The sequence below is a fragment of the Berghia stephanieae genome, chromosome 12 (assembly GCF_034508935.2).
Source record: "Berghia stephanieae isolate SIO BIC M18660-M18661 chromosome 12, UCSD_Bste_1.3, whole genome shotgun sequence".
NCBI lineage: Eukaryota > Metazoa > Mollusca > Gastropoda > Nudibranchia > Aeolidiidae > Berghia > Berghia stephanieae.
The window spans coordinates 23,215,200-23,230,886 of record NC_088371.1 but is presented as its reverse complement, the minus strand read 5'-3'; the positions used below and the strand labels follow the sequence as shown (position 1 = coordinate 23,230,886).

Below are 15,687 nucleotides of genomic sequence, written 5' to 3'. Positions count from 1 at the left end.
ATTTCGGGGAAGTTTTTAGTGTTAACATTAATGATGTTATGTGTTTAGTAAAATACTCACCTATTTCTAATTATTCAACTTGCGGTCTTATAACAACATCAGAGAACTGATTTACGTCAATTGCAGCCATTCTATTGATGGTATGACATACTGACTGTCTGGGTGAGGTTCCTGACCTCCCATAGTGGGCAGGGATGTACTTACTGTGTCTTCTGGGTGGGGTTCCTGACCTCCCACAGTGGGCAGGGAGGTACATTCTGTGTCTTCTGGGTGGGGTTCCTGACCTCCCACAGTGGGCAGGGAGGTACTTACTGTTTCTTCTGGGTGGGGTTCCTGGCCTCCCACAGTGGACAGGGATGTACTTACTGTGTCTTCTGGGTGGGGTTCCTGACCTGCCATAGTGGGCAGGGATGTACTTACTGTGTCTTCTGGGTGGGATTCCTTACCTCCCACAGTGGGCAGGGAGGTACATTCTGTGTCTTCTGGGTGGGGTTCCTGACCTCCCACAGTGGGCAGGGAGGTACATTCTGTGTCTTCTGTGTGGGGTTCCTGACCTCCCACAGTGGGCAGGGAGGTACATTCTGTGTCTTCTGGGTGGGGTTCCTGACCTCCCACAATCGGCAGGGAGCTACTCACTGTGTCTTCTATCCCCCTATATCTGTTTTCCAACATGCTTTCTGTCTTTGTCTTGGAATGAGATTACTTGGTTTTGTCCTGGCTGGGTGGAAAACAGTCAAATGTGTAGTTTTGGGAGATTATATTTTTTCCTTGTAAATCATCTCTCTGTTATGAACTGTTATTTCTTTTAACATATGAATTGTAAACATTTGAGTGCTCGTGTCTGGATGAAAGTTTTAGGTGATGTCAAACTAAGTACTTTGATAGTGTGCTCTTGGAATCTACATCTGTTTCCTATTTGAATAAATTCCCCTTTGTCTTACTTTTTCTTGGGTACTTTAATTGTTATTCTTGAACTTTTTAATATCCCATTTTCTTCCTTTTTACTTGCGCTGATATGTCCTTAATTTGCTGCTAGCGCAGTAAAACCTTTAAAAGCAAAACAAAAACAAAAAGACAAACAAACATACTGACTGACAGACTTAGAGCCTTCTGCTTTTATTTCATCCGACTTCCCAGCTTCGGTCGTTCGTCTTTTTCTTGTGGTGACGATCCGTTAACGGACTTATATCCTGTTCATTTTCTTGTCTGATGTTTGATTGCTCTGCCATTGGTGTTAATCTCATTTCGTCACTTGGTTGTTTCGAATCCTTATTGAGTTGTTTCGAATCCCTATTGAGTTGTTTCGAATCCTTATTGAGTTGTTTCGAATCCTTCTTGTGTTGTATCGAATTTTATTGAGAGTGAGGTTAATCTTGTTGCTAGGCGTCCCCTTGCTCTTTTTTTTTTTTTTTTTTTGGTATGTTTTTTTTTTGTTTCTTTGTTTTTGTTTTGTTTTGGCCAGAGAAATTGTGTGTCATTGCTTTATTTTATATATTTAATAACGGTATACGTTTAAGTACCCCGTGTGGTGTCCGGGGTCCCTCAACTGAGAGGGTCAAGAATAGCCCAACGCCAAGCCAGCGTGTCGTAAAAGGCGACTAATGGTGTGTGATTCCCCCATCTTTGAGTCACCTGGTCCTCCAGGTTGGGGGTTGGCAAATGGTTAACACCCCTTTCCGTTAAACTCAAACCGTTACAGAAACACAGACAGACAAACTAAATCCTTTTTTTAGCTTGGGCGACCGAAGAGTTTCTGGAATTACAGAATTTTTGAAGGACAACAGACAAAGCCGAAAGGACTCTGCTGACCCGATGACGTCTTCACCAAACAAGCAGCTGCGAATTGCGTCGTGGAACGTTCGCACCATATATGAAGCAGGAAAAAGCTCTCAAGTTGTGACTGAGATGAGAAGATACAGGCTGCATATACTTGGAGTAAGCGAAACTCACTGGATATAATCCGGACAGAAACACCTCAAGTCTGGGGAGAAGATTTTATATTCAGGGAGAGGGGACGGGATTCATACACAGGGAGTAGGAATAATTCTAAGCAAGTTTGCCCAGAAGTCACTGAGAGGATGGGAACAATGCGGAGAAAGGATCATCATGGCGTCCTTTACAACACGGAGTAAGAAGATCAGCATGAACATTGTACAGATCTATGCCCAACAAATGATGCAACAGATGAGGACAAAGATACATTTTATGGTCTGCTACAACAAGTCATTGACAAGTTGCCAAGGAAAGACATCAACATATTGATGGGAGATGCTAATGCAAAAGTGGGACAGGATAACGTAGGCTATGAAGGTATCATGGGACGTCATGGCATGGGAGAAATGAATGATAATGGTGAGAGATTTGCAAATTTCTGTGCATTCAACAGTTTGGTGATTGGAGGATCAGTGTTCCCCATAAGAGGATCCACAAAGCAACTTGGGTCTCACCAGATGGTGTGACAGAGAATCAGATTGATCATTTTTGTATCTCTCGTAGATTCAGACGTTCATTGGAAGATGTGACAGTACGGAGAGGGGCAGATGTTGGATCAGACCACCACCTGCTATTGGCAAAGCTTAAGCTCCGACTCAGAAAACACGGGGCCTGATCACATACAAGAAGAAAATTCGAGGTGAATGCACTTGATGGGGAAAAGAATGAGGAATTCAAACTACAATTGAGTAATAGATTTCAACCTCTTACTGAGCTCGAGGAGGACATAGATGTAGAGTCACATTGGGCAAAGATCAAGGAAGTCTACATAACAACTTGCCACGAGGTATTGGGGGTAAAGAAATCGGAACATAAAGAATGGATAAGTCCAACCACCTTGGACCTTATTGAAAAGAGGAGAACAAGGAAGGAACAAGTGAATGCAAGCCGAACAAGGGCTTCAAGACTGAATGCACAAGAGCAGTATCGAGCCATAGCTAAGGAAGTCAAAAGATCTGTGAAGAAAGACAAGGAAGCATTCATGAACAGACTTGCAGAGAAAGCAGAAGCAGCAGCGACTGGAGGACACATGAGGATCCTTTATCAAACTACCAAGACACTTGCTGGAAAATATGGGAAACCAGAGGTACCAGTCAAAGACAAAGATGGGAAAACTATTTTTGGAAAAGAGGCTCAATCTGAACGATGGAGGGAACATTTCAACTGCCTTCTGAACAGACCACCACCAGACAACCAGCCAAACATTTTGCCTGCAAGGAATGAGCTACCAATTAGCTGTGATCCACCATCGATAGCAGAGATTGTGGGTGCCATTAACAAGATGAAAAGGGGGAAAGCTGCTGGACCAGACCAGATTCCACCGGAGGCTCTAAAAGTTGATGCGGAAAGAAATGCTGAGGCCCTGCACCCACTATTTGAGAGAATCTGGAATGACGGGATATTCCCAAAGGATTGGAAGGAAGGACATCTTATCAAGCTTCCAAAGAAAGGGGACCTCAGTAATTGTAATAATTATCGAGGCATCACTCTTCTTTCTATCCCAGGAAAGGTTTTCAACCATATTATTTTAGAGAGAATTAAGAATGCAACAGATGCTAAACTGCGGGACGAACAGGCAGGTTTTCGGAAAAACCGTTCAACCACCGACCAGATTGCCTCTTTGCGAGTCATAGTGGAACAGTCTATAGAATGGAACTCTCCTCTTATTGTCAACTTTCTGGATTACGAGAAGGCTTTCGACAGTATTGACAGAGCAACATTGTGGAAAATTCTGGCACATTATGGACTCCCTGAAAAGATAGTAAACCTCATTAAGGAAATGTATGAAGGATCAAGTTGCAGGGTTGTACATGAAGATCAGCTTACTGACAGCTTTGAAATTAAGACTGGTGTCAAGCAGGGATGCTTGCTCTCTCCATTCCTGTTCATCCTTGCCATTGATTGGCTAATGAAGGAAACCTCCAAAGAGAGAAGAAATGGGATACAGTGGACCCCCTGGACACAGATGGATGATCTGGATTTTGCAGATGATCTGGCTCTTTTGTCCCACACCCAGGACCAGATGCAAGCAAAAACCACAATTATAAACAGTCTCTCGGAATCAATTGGTCTAAGAATTCACCCTGCAAAGTCAAAGGTCTTGAGGATAGGTACGCGTCAAAGGGAGCAGATCAAAGAAAAAGATCAGGAACTCGAAGATATAGACACTTTCTGCTATCTCGGAAGTATAATTGACAAGGATGGAGGCACGGAAGCAGAGGTGAAAGCACGAATAGGAAAGGCACAGGCTGCATTCACATCTTTGAACAGAGTTTGGAGAACTAAAGATATCTCCCTTCAACTAAAGCTAAGACTTTTCAACTCAAACGTGAAGTCTGTCCTACTGTATGGATGTGAAACTTGGAACGCATCACAGGCATGTATAAGGAGGGTACAGATTTTCGTAAACAGGTGCATGCGTAAGCTACTCAGAATAAAATGGATGGATAGAATAAAAAATGAAGAAGTATGGAAAAGAACACAGCAGAAACCAGTGGGAGAGGATATAGGAAGAAGACGATGGAGGTGGATTGGACACACGCTTAGAAAGAATGACTCAACTATAACAAAGAAAGTATTGGACTGGAACCCTCAGGGCAGAAGATCAAGGGGAAGGCCACGAGGAACATGGAGAAGAATTAAAGAAGCTGATATACAGAGAAGTGGTAAGACCTGGAATGAGATAAAAAAAAATGGCTCAGGATAGAGAAGGATGGAAACTGTTTGTCTGTGGCCTATACCCTGACCCAGGGTGAAAAAGGCAATGATGATGATGATACGTTTAAGTAGAATATTAAATTGTTCTGCCCATCAGATCAATGTGCGGCTATATGGTCTTGTGGTATGACACTCGCTTTCGGATCGGAAGGTCCTGGGTTCGAGCCTAGGCTCGGCGCATAGTTGAGTCCTTGGAAAATGCTCTTTACTCTAATTCTCTCACCGTACTCAGGTGTAAATTGTGTACCTGCCGGTTAACAGCATTGCGTCTGTCCAAAGAAAAAACGCAATATCGCCTAACAGGCGGCGTTTTGTCACGTTCTGCATGTTAAGTGTTGCTTTTCGCCAGGGACCCCTTTGAGCATGTTTAGTAGATCTTACTCTATATAAAAGCTCAAATTTAAGCTCAAATTTTGGTACCAATACTCTTTAACAGTCGTGACGTCACATCCCTCGTAATGACGGATAATAACTTAGTAATTGGCTCTACACTATCGGAACAATGGCGGACGCCCGTATGAAATATTTCTCCGGCGAGCATAAAAGCGTATACAGAGGGGGGAAAAAACATAAATTTGATCATGTTTTGACTTTTACACATTCTGATCACAAGGCATATGAAAAGTTCTAGCCAGCATGAAGAATAAAAAGTAATAATTTTCTTTGTTTAGAACCAAGATGGCCGCCGTTGCCGGGCGGCGTGACATCAGACTACTGAATCCAATTCACACAAGACTTTGTGTAACATTGAATGTTCATTGTCTGATTTAGAAAATGTTGTGAGAACGCGTTACCTAACTGACGACGGTCTAAAACCAATAGAAGGACCGAAATTGACGTCACTTTGATATTGTTTTAAAACAGTCACTAGCTGATTAGTACTCACTAAGGTGTATTAACCAGACTATAAACGTTCAAGGTTACACATAGTTTTGTGTGGTGTTCCGTTATTGATCCTGTGCGTTAAGACAAAACACGCATGACATCGATCAGCCGGATGTAACCGTGGCCTTCGTAAAGTTATGGCCTGACACTGACCAAAAAATGACATCAAAATGCCAGTCTTTTGCCACAAAAGAAAACAAATCGTGAGTTGTATTCAATAATTCAAGCAATGAAATGACTTGTTTCCATGAGCTCTACTAACCAAATAAAGACGTCAAATTGCCAGTCCTTTTGGATTTCAGTGTCAGGCCGTAGCCATCGTTATGTTATAGCCCGATACTGAAATCCAAAAGGACTGGCATTTGGACGTCAGTATTTGCACCGTCAAGTGAGTTGTCGTTAGTAGAGCTCATGGAAACAAGTTATTTCATTGGTTGAACTATTGAATACAACTCACGATTTGTTTACTTTTGTGGCAAAAGACTGGGATTTTGACGCCATTTTTTGGTCAGTGTCAGGCAATACCTTTACGAAGGCCACGGTCAGACTATAGATAGTATGCAGATGACGTCACTCATGCCTTTGTTATTGTTTTTGCCATCCGCGTTTGTGAGTTGTTCTCACTAATCTGTATTAACCAGGCTATAAAAGTTCATGGTTACACAGAGTTTGTGTGTTGGTCCGTTATACTTCCGGATGGCAATGTTGTGAACTCCTTGGCCAAGCGCATTCTATCTATAACATAACGATGGCTACGAAAATACTCTATGTAACCATAAACGTTAAAAAATAGAACGAAGATGACGTCACTCGAGTCTTTGTTATTGTTTGTTTTGTTTTTTTTGCCATCTACGTTTATGAGTAATTTTCACTAAACTGTATTATCCAGACTATAAACGTTCAAGGTTACACATAGTATTGTGTGTTGATCCGTTATAGATAGTTCTTGGTTGACGTCACTCAGGTCTTTGTTGTTGTTTTTTGCCATCCGCGTTTATGAGTAATGCTCACTGAACTCTATTAACCTGACTATAAACGATCATGATTACACATAGTTTTGTGTGTTGTTCCGTTATACCTCCGGATGGCAATGTTATGAGTTTCTTAGCCAAGCGCACACTATCTATGCTCTGATTGATAGAATTTAGTGATAATTACTCATAAACGGGCTGGCAAAAAAAAAAAACAAAAAAAAAAAAAACAAAACAAAACAAAACAAAAAAACAAACAAAAAAACAAAAACAACAACAACAACAACAACAACAACAAAAACAATAACAGGAAGCTGAGTGACGCCCATGTCGTTCCTTCTATATCCGGCTGGCGGATGTTTTGAGTGTTTTACATAAACACATAACATCAATAATAGAGAACCGATTGACGTCAGCTATATTTATCCTATTGATGTCGTTCTGGATAAAGTCACTCTGAGACAGATAAGCACACGGTAATTAACGGAAATACATTTGGGTTCATCCATGCGTGACTATCAGATCCTTAATTATATGGACCAGCTATTTGACAAAAAATAGATACATAGATAGATAGATAGATAGATGGATGGATGGATAGATAGATAGATAGATAGATAGATAGATAGATAGATAGATAGAAGATAGAAAAGAGATAGATAGATAGATAGATAGATAGATAGATAGATAGATAGATAAGATAGATAGATGTAATGATAGATAGATAGATAGATAGTTAGAATAGATAGATAGATTAGGTAGGTAGGTAGGTAGGTAGGTAGGTAGGTAGTAGGTAGGTAGTAGGTAGGTGGGTAGGTAGGTAGGTAGTAGGTAGGTAGGAGTAGTAGTAGGTAGGAGGTAGTAGTAGATAGTAGTAGGTAGGTAGTAGTAGTAGTAGTAGGAGTAGATAGTATAGGTAGGTAGTAGGTAGGTAGGTAGGTAGTAGGTAGGTAGTAGTAGTAGTAGTAGGTAGGTATAGTAGTAGAGTAGGTAGGTAGTAGTAGAGTAGTAGAGTAGTAGTAGGTAGGTAGGTATAGGTAGTAGGTTAGGTAGGTAGGTAGGTAGTAGGATAGGTAGGTAGAGTAGTAGTAGTAGGTAGGTAGGTAGGTAGGTAGGTAGGTAGGTAGGTAGGTAGGTAGTAGTAGGAGGTAGGTAGGTAGGTAGGTAGTAGGAGGTAGGTAGGTGTAGGTAGGTAGGTAGGTAGGTAGGATAGGTAGGTAGGTAGGTAGGTAGGTAGGTAGTAGTAGGTAGGTAGGTAGGTAGGTAGGTAGGTAGGTAGTAGGTAGGTAGGTAGGTAGGTAGGTAGTAGTAGGTAGGTAGGTAGTAGGTAGGTAGGTAGGTAGGTAGTAGGTAGGTAGGTAGGTAGGTAGGTAGAGTAGGTAGGTAGGTAGGTAGGTAGGTAGGTAGGTAGTAGGATAGGTAGGTAGGTAGGTAGGTAGGTAGTAGGTAGGTAGGTAGGTATAGGTAGGTAGGTAGGTAGGTAGGTAGGTAGGTAGTAGGTAGGTAGGTAGGTAGGTAGGTAGGTAGGTAGGTAGGTAGTGTAGGTAGGTAGGTAGGTAGAGTAGGTAGGTAGGTAGGTAGGTAGGTTAGGTAGGTAGGTAGGTAGTAGGTAGGTAGGTAGGTAGTAGGTAGGTAGGTAGGTAGGTAGGTAGGTAGGTAGGTAGGTAGGTAGGTAGTAGTGGTAGGTAGGTAGGTAGGTAGGTAGTAGGTAGGTAGGTAGGTAGGTAGGTAGGTAGGTAGGTAGGTAGGTAGGTAGGTAGGTAGGTAGGTAGGTAGTAGTAGGTAGGTAGGTAGGTAGGTAGGTAGGTGTAGGTAGGTAGGTAGGTAGGTAGGTAGGTAGGTAGGTAGGTAGGTAGGTAGGTAGGTAGGTATGGTAGGTAGGTAGGTAGGTAGGTAGGTAGGTAGGTAGGTAGGTAGGTAGGTAGTAGGTAGGTAGGTGTAGGTAGGAGTAGGTAGGTAGGTAGGTAGGTAGGTAGGTAGGTAGGTAGGTAGGTAGTAGGTAGGTAGGTAGGTAGGTAGAGGTAGGTAGGTAGGTGTAGGTAGGTAGGTAGTAGGTAGGTAGAGTAGGTATAGGTAGGTAGGTAGGTGTAGGTATAGGTAGGTAGGTAGGTAGGTAGGTAGGTAGGTAGGTAGGTAGGTAGGTAGGTAGGTAGGTAGGTAGGTAGGTAGGTAGGTAGGTAGGTGTAGGGGTAGAGGTAGGTAGGTAGGTGTAGGTAGGTAGGTAGGTGTAGGTAGGTAGGTAGGTAGGTAGGTAGAGTATGGTAGGTAGGTAGGTAGGTAGAGTAGGTAGATAGATATAGTATAGGTAGGTAGTGTAGTAGGTATAGGTAGGTAGTAGGTAGGAGTAGGTAGTAGTAGGTAGGGAGGTAGGTAGGTAGGTAGGTAGGTAGTAGGTAGGTAGGTAGTGTAGTAGTAGGAGGTAGTAGTAGGTAGGTAGGTAGTATAGGTAGTAGTGGGTAGGTAGGTAGTAGGTAGGTAGGAGAGTAGGTAGGTAGTAGTAGGTAGTAGGAGGTAGTAGGTAGGTGTAGTAGTAGTAGGTAGTGTATAGAGGTAGTAGTAGTGGTAGGTAGGTAGGTAGGTAGGTAGGTAGTAGGTAGGTAGGAGGAGGTAGTAGGTAGTAGGTAGTATGGGTAGGTAGGTAGGTAGGTAGGTAGGTAGGTAGGTAGGTAGAGGTAGGTAGGTGGTAGGTAGGTAGTAGTAGGTAGGTAGTGTGTAGGTAGGTAGGTATGTAGGTAGGTAGGTAGGTAGGTAGGTAGTAGGTGGTATAGGTAGTAGGTGGTAGTAGGTAGGTAGGTAGTAGGTAGTAGGTAGGTAGGTAGGTAGGTAGGTGTGTAGGTAGGTGGAGGTAGTGGTGGTGGTGTGGTAGGGGTAGTAGAGTAGGTAGTAGGTAGGTAGTAGGTAGGTAGGTAGGTGTAGTAGGTGGAGTAGTAGGTAGGTAGTAGGTAGTAGGTAGGTGTAGGTGGTAGTAGGTAGGTAGGTAGGTAGGTGGTAGGTAGGTAGGTAGGTAGGTAGTAGGTGGTAGGTAGGTGGTGGTAGTAGGTAGGTGGTAGGTAGGTGGGTGGTAGGTAGGTGGTTAGGTAGAGTAGGTAGGTAGTATAGTAGTAGGTAGGTTGTAGGAGTAGGTAGGTGTGTAGGTAGAGGTAGTGTAGTAGGTAGGTAGGGTAGGTAGGTAGGTTAGGTAGTAGGTGGTAGTGGTAGGTAGGTAGTAGGTAGGTAGGTAGGTAGGTAGGTAGGTAGGTGGTAGGTAGTAGTGAGGTAGGTAGTAGGTGGTTGTAGGTAGGTAGGTAGGAGTAGTAGGTAGGTAGGTAGTAGTAGTAGGTAGGTAGTAGGTAGTAGGTAGTAGGTAGGTAGGTTAGAGTTGGTAGGTAGGTGTAGGTGTGGTAGGGTGGTAGGTGGTAGGTGGAGGTAGGTGGTGTAGGTGGTAGTGTGAGTGGTAGGTAGGTAGGTAGTAGGTGTGTAGGTAGGTAGTGGTAGGTAGGTAGGTGGAGGTGGTAGGTAGTGGTAGGTAGGTAGGTGGTAGTTAGGAGTAGGTAGGTAGGTGAGGTAGGTGTAGTAGGTAGGTAGTGGGGTAGGTAGGTAGTGGTGTAGGTGGTAGGGGTAGGTAGGTATAGGTGGTAGTTGGTTGGAGTGGTGTAGGTGGTAGTGTAGGTAGGATAGGTAGTAGTGGTAGGTGGTGTGGGTAGGTGTGGTATGTGGTGGTAGTAGGTAGGAGGTAGGTAGTGTAGGGTAGGTAGTAGTGGTAGTAGGTAGGTAGGTGTGGTGGTGGGTAGGTAGGTTGGAGGTAGGTAGTAGGAGGTGGAGGTGTGGTGGTAGGTGTAAGTATAGATAGATAGATAGAGAGAGAGAGAGAGAGAGAGAGAGAGAGAGAGAGAGAGAAAGAGAGAAAGAGATAGAAAGAGAGAAAATCTTCTTGTGAACACGATGGAATTTCCATTTTTTTGGATGAATATCAATAAAATTGATCTTCTCTCATCTTGGCATCTTCCACGTGTCATAGAGTAGGATAATATTACAAAGGGACACAACCTGTGATGTGTCACTCTATTGGATAATATACAAAGGGACATAACCTGTGATAAACTCCATTCCCTAATTATTGCAGTTTTTTTTTCGCCTCCTATCTGTCCGTACCTTGCAGAAGGAAGTTCTCCACGCAAGTGTGGGTGTGAATGGATGTTGTGTACGATGCACAAGAAACTGCCATGCCGTCAATTTGCCCTTAGGTGCGTCCTAGTTATTATCCGAATGTCATCATGTACAGAAATAGATATGATCAATCAGAGGTTTGTTCGTGCTCAATGGACCGTGAACGGAATGTATCCGAATACAAAGCATATTTTCTATTAATTATATATTATATTATATAACATTCTTCCCAAAACAGTTCGACCCTCTTTGAAAGGAATATTTTTCCAGACTTCTTTTTTGTTCCCCTCTTCCTCTCCTCGTCCTCCTCCTCCTCATCTTCACCCTCCTTCTCCTCCTCCTCGTCCTCCTCGTCCTCCTCTCCTCCTTCTTCTTCTTCATCTTCTTCTTCTTCCTTCCTCCCTTCTTCTCCTCCTCCTCCTCCTCCCCCTCCTCCTCCTCCTCTTCTTCTTCTTCTTCCTCCTTCTTTCTTCTTCTTCTTCTTCTTCTTCTTCTTCTTCTTCTTCTTCTTCTTCTTCTTCTTCTTCTTCTTCTTCTTCTTCTTCTTCTTCTTCTTCTTCTTTTTCTTCTTCTGACCGGTAATCAGAAGATCTAAGGGTTCGATTCCCAGTCGAGGTCGACTGATCTTTTGGGACGGTTTTTTTGTTTTTTTTCGTTTTTTTTTTTTTTTTTTTTTTTGTGTTTTTTTTTTTTTTTTTTTTTTTTTTTTGTTTTTGTATTTGTCTGGCACCTTCCACACATACTTATTCAGTTCTTTATCTTACTCTTATAGCGTATGTTAACTAGCACATTAAGAACCGTCACAATTTTACCATTATTGAAACAAAACAATTCCAATGAAAAAATAAAGGCAATTTTATTGATGATTTCAATTACAAATTTGATTAGCAGGTCTAGGTCAGTAAAAATCAAAAAAAAAAAAAAAAAATAGATTTATGCAAAGTGTTTTGTGTTTATTTTCAATCAGTAACAAAATATAGTCTACAGCATACTATTCCTATGTACTCAGAAACAAAAAAAAATAAATAAATAAACATAAAAAAAATTGGCCAGAAAACGTGCCCTTCAAATCATATGGATCGACTCTTATCTTGTCCAAAAGTCGTAACCCTCTCCTTACCAGCCATTTTCAGGATTTTCCCCAAAACTTCACACCCAACTATCACAAAAATATATTTTTTATCACTCAAACACAATAGCAGTAAAAATTCTTGCCATAAATAATTTCTTTAGCAAAAAATTATTTACAACACACTGTTCAATTTCTTTAAATTTTATAATGTACAATATAAATTTGAATATGAAAAATGTTGCTTGTATCGTAACGAATGGGACGATTTTCCTATAGTTGGAGAGGAGAGAGTTAAACCTGGGACTTCCTTAAAGTCTTCTTTGGGGTCTCAGGTTTGATTCTTTCGACAAGATGGGGGTCATTTTAATCGTTCGATATATTTGAATGACGAGTTGTTTCGTCGTACTAAAAATTAAACTTTATATAATCGTTTTGTCAAAGTAACCAATAATAGCGTTAAAACGATCAACTTAAAAACCAGAAGAAAGATCAAATATTAAAATATTATGATAAAAGCGTTAAATACTTTACAATGTTAACAAAAGATAATGATTAAAAACACTATATAATTACAATGTAAAAATAAAATAATAAAATACACTATAGAATGAAAGATTTCTTTTTTTAAAGCAACAATATAATATTGAGACAGATTGTTCGCACAGAGATATTGGAATGTTATCAGTTCTCATTTAAATTGTTCGGACCCCCCCCCCCCTCCCACCCCCTCAGCGAAAATGCATTTGTTATGATTCAAGTTATTTATTTAATCTATTTGTATTACAATTGTCTTATCTTGAATATCTGACCGCCAGGGGGCGCCTTGAATAGTCTGGTTTTACTAGTAATATACCCATGGTTAATATAAAACATATCTTGTGATATTTTTTAATAATTCGCCTTTACAATTGAGCTCTTTTTTATATAGCGCAATATCCACTAAACAAGCCCAAAGCGCTTTACAATTCAATTACCCTGTTCGGTGTTGTTATATCATCTAATATAGTTATGAGCCTTTCGCGCTTCAGTGTATGGACTGAGATGTCTCGCCTGCTTCAATCCCTTCTTGTTTGAGATTCTTTCAACTCTATTATTATTTATGAGTGAAAAAAAATAATTGCGCTCTTATTATAATATTCAAAGTTTGTCAAGTTAGTAATAATTTTTATCGTATTATTGCACCATGCATGATACAGAAAAGTGTGTGGAGCAGGCACTTATGTTGATAGCAATAAGAAATGAAGTGAGTATGAAAGTATCAGAAGACAACAGAGAATAACAACTTCGGGGGGCTCGAACCCGCGACCTCCGACAACTCCGCCTGGCCGGGGAGATTGTGACTTCGTATGAGCTATCCACTACCGGGGTCAGGCGGAGTTGTGCCAGTAAGGTTGCGGGTTCGAGCCCCCATCGCCGCCGCGAAGTTTTTATTCTCTGTTGTCTTCTGGCACTTTCCTACTCACATCAATTTTTGTTATCATGCATGGTGCACAAAAAGGAGCACAATTATTCTGAATGAAAGAAAAATGCAATTTATTATCGTTTTAGTACAAGATTAATTAATGCCACAAATGTATAATGTGCTATAATTTTTTATCATTTTAAAATGGATTTTGAATTGTTGTTATTTTTGTGGATATAAAATGTTGTTCATTCACCATAATATTATCATATTTAATTTATTAGTCTTATCGTTGTTGATGTGTCAATATCCCATTATGGTGATGTGTCAAATTGGTTTTGGCTTAATGTGTAGGGAAGATGGTGGCGGGTTCAAAGGGGGTGGGGGTCTTCCTGAGCCAGGGTGTGTTCCGTCGGAATCCGTACCTCCCGTTGTAGCTGGACACGGGTCGAATGCCCTGCATGAACTGGGCGTGTCCGTCAATCGTGTCTTGGGAGTGACCTGTGAGAAAACAGGGGGAAGGAGGGAATTCATTAATATTGTGACCATTTGGTTGTGAAGAAGATAATAATGTAACTTTCACAGTGAATGACATAATCAGTTGGATGATGAAATGGTTTGAACTGAGATATTGCCAAGCATAGTTAGCAGGTCAAATCTTATCAAAAATGATTTCTTGTCATAAACGATTAAATCGACCCTTTTTGTACATCTTCGGGATATATCAAAGCTTAATTTCACTTCTAGATATTTTTATAGAGTCAGTCAAGTTGAAAAAGTATGAAATTTGAAAAAAAAAAACTTGCTGGATACCTTTCCCATACATCTGACGACAACTTCATGAAAACTTGAAAAATCACCCGATATACATCAAATAAAGATTGAAATGCTCTGGGAAGCACAGTCTTTCAGAAAATGCAAAAACTGCAAATTCAAAATGTTAACTTCCGACTGATTATGTCATGCACTGACACTGAAAAGGAAGCAAGCAAAGACGTGATGAAGGACAATAAATAATGGATATAAATTATACGGTGTTCATGTGGAGGAGAGAGCTCATTTCTCAATGGGGACGATCTGTATTACCTTTCCATGTGCTCGAGGTCATTGGTCACATTGGAATATTATGTGCTCAAAATGACCCACATAGTGAAAAGTGTTCACAGTTTGAAAAATATCCAACGTCACAATTGGTCATTTTGCTCAGCGTGACTAATGGGTATGTTTACAACTTTCATGAACAAAGTAGCGTGTTTACATTTATAGAGAAATGTCCAATCGTTGTTAAGCAACAAATCATGTGATCGATGACTAGGTTGGAAGAAAACATGAATATAGATCGCTCCCATTGTGGGAGCTAAACTTTCGCAGTGTTGGTTATTGATGCTATACGTTTATCTAAAATACTCATAACACCCACCAGCCCGATATAACGTACCGACCCACAAATCTATGTGTAACCTTGATACGATTATAATTTGTTTGATATAATCTATACCAATATAAACTTTAAACGTTTAAGGTTAGACATAGTTTTGTGTGTCGGTACCTTATATCCGGCTGGAGGATGTTCTGAGTATTTTACCTAAACGCATAGCATTGAATGTCCTCGTTCTGACTGTAGCTATCGTTTACTTATAGATAGTATGCAGATGACGTCACTCAGGCCTTTGTTATTGTTTTTGCCATCCGCGTTTGTGCGTTGTTCTCACTAAACTGTATTAACCAGACTATAAAAGTTCATGGTACACACAGTTTGTGTGTTGGTCCGTTATACTTCCGGATGGCAATGTTGTGAACTCCTTGGCCAAGCGCATTCTATCTATAGTCCGACACTAACCAAAAACTGACGTCAAAAGACAAGTCTTTGGCCACAAAAGTAAACAAATCGTGAGTTCTATTCAATCGGTCAACCAATGAAATCACTTGTTTCCTTGAGCTCTACTAACCTTTTTAGGAGATCACTAGACGGTGCAAGAAACCTAAATAAAAATGACGTTAAACTATAAGTCTAGTGTCAGGCTGTAAGTTAACGATGGAAACGGGCTAACACTACTAGTTTGTAAGGACGCTCAAGATAAGCATAATGTTTGAAGTCACTTTTTTGGGGGAGTCGGTATCGACTCAAGGGAGGCAATCGAGGAAATCCATAAGAATGCAAGGTTACTTCCCTTGAATCATTTGTTGCGTCGAATCAGAAAAAGGATTGAGAAACACAGAAAGTCAGCGACATGATACAATTGTGATATTATAACACGTCCCTGAAGAAAATATTTTGGAAAATGGAAAATATGATCAAGTCGTACTTAAGTTTGTCCATCGTTTTCTTTTTTTTTTTTTCTTTTTTTTTTTTTATTGTTTTGTTTTGTTTGTTTTTTGTGGGTATTGCTTTCGTCGGCATCAGTTCATGGGAGGTAATTGAAGAAACGAAGTGACTATTCTCACCCCCCCCCCCCCCCCCCCGATGCTAGTCTTCATAATAGTAGTCCACAATTGTTGTA

At 40.8% G+C, this 15,687-nt stretch overlaps 1 protein-coding gene across 2 annotated transcripts in view; it reads right to left on the bottom strand.

The window, feature by feature from the left end:
- Window positions 1–11,549: 11,549 nt before the first annotated feature.
- LOC144957679 (sperm microtubule associated protein 1-like) overlaps window positions 11,550–15,687 on the bottom strand; it is a 30,516-nt gene continuing 26,378 nt past the window's right edge. For both annotated transcript variants that reach the window (XM_078889026.1, XM_078889025.1), the window contains one exon: window positions 11,550–13,687. In XM_078889026.1, coding sequence (XP_078745152.1) covers window positions 13,530–13,687 — 158 coding nt within the window. In that variant the 3' untranslated portion in view covers window positions 11,550–13,529. The remainder of the gene's footprint in view (window positions 13,688–15,687) is intronic.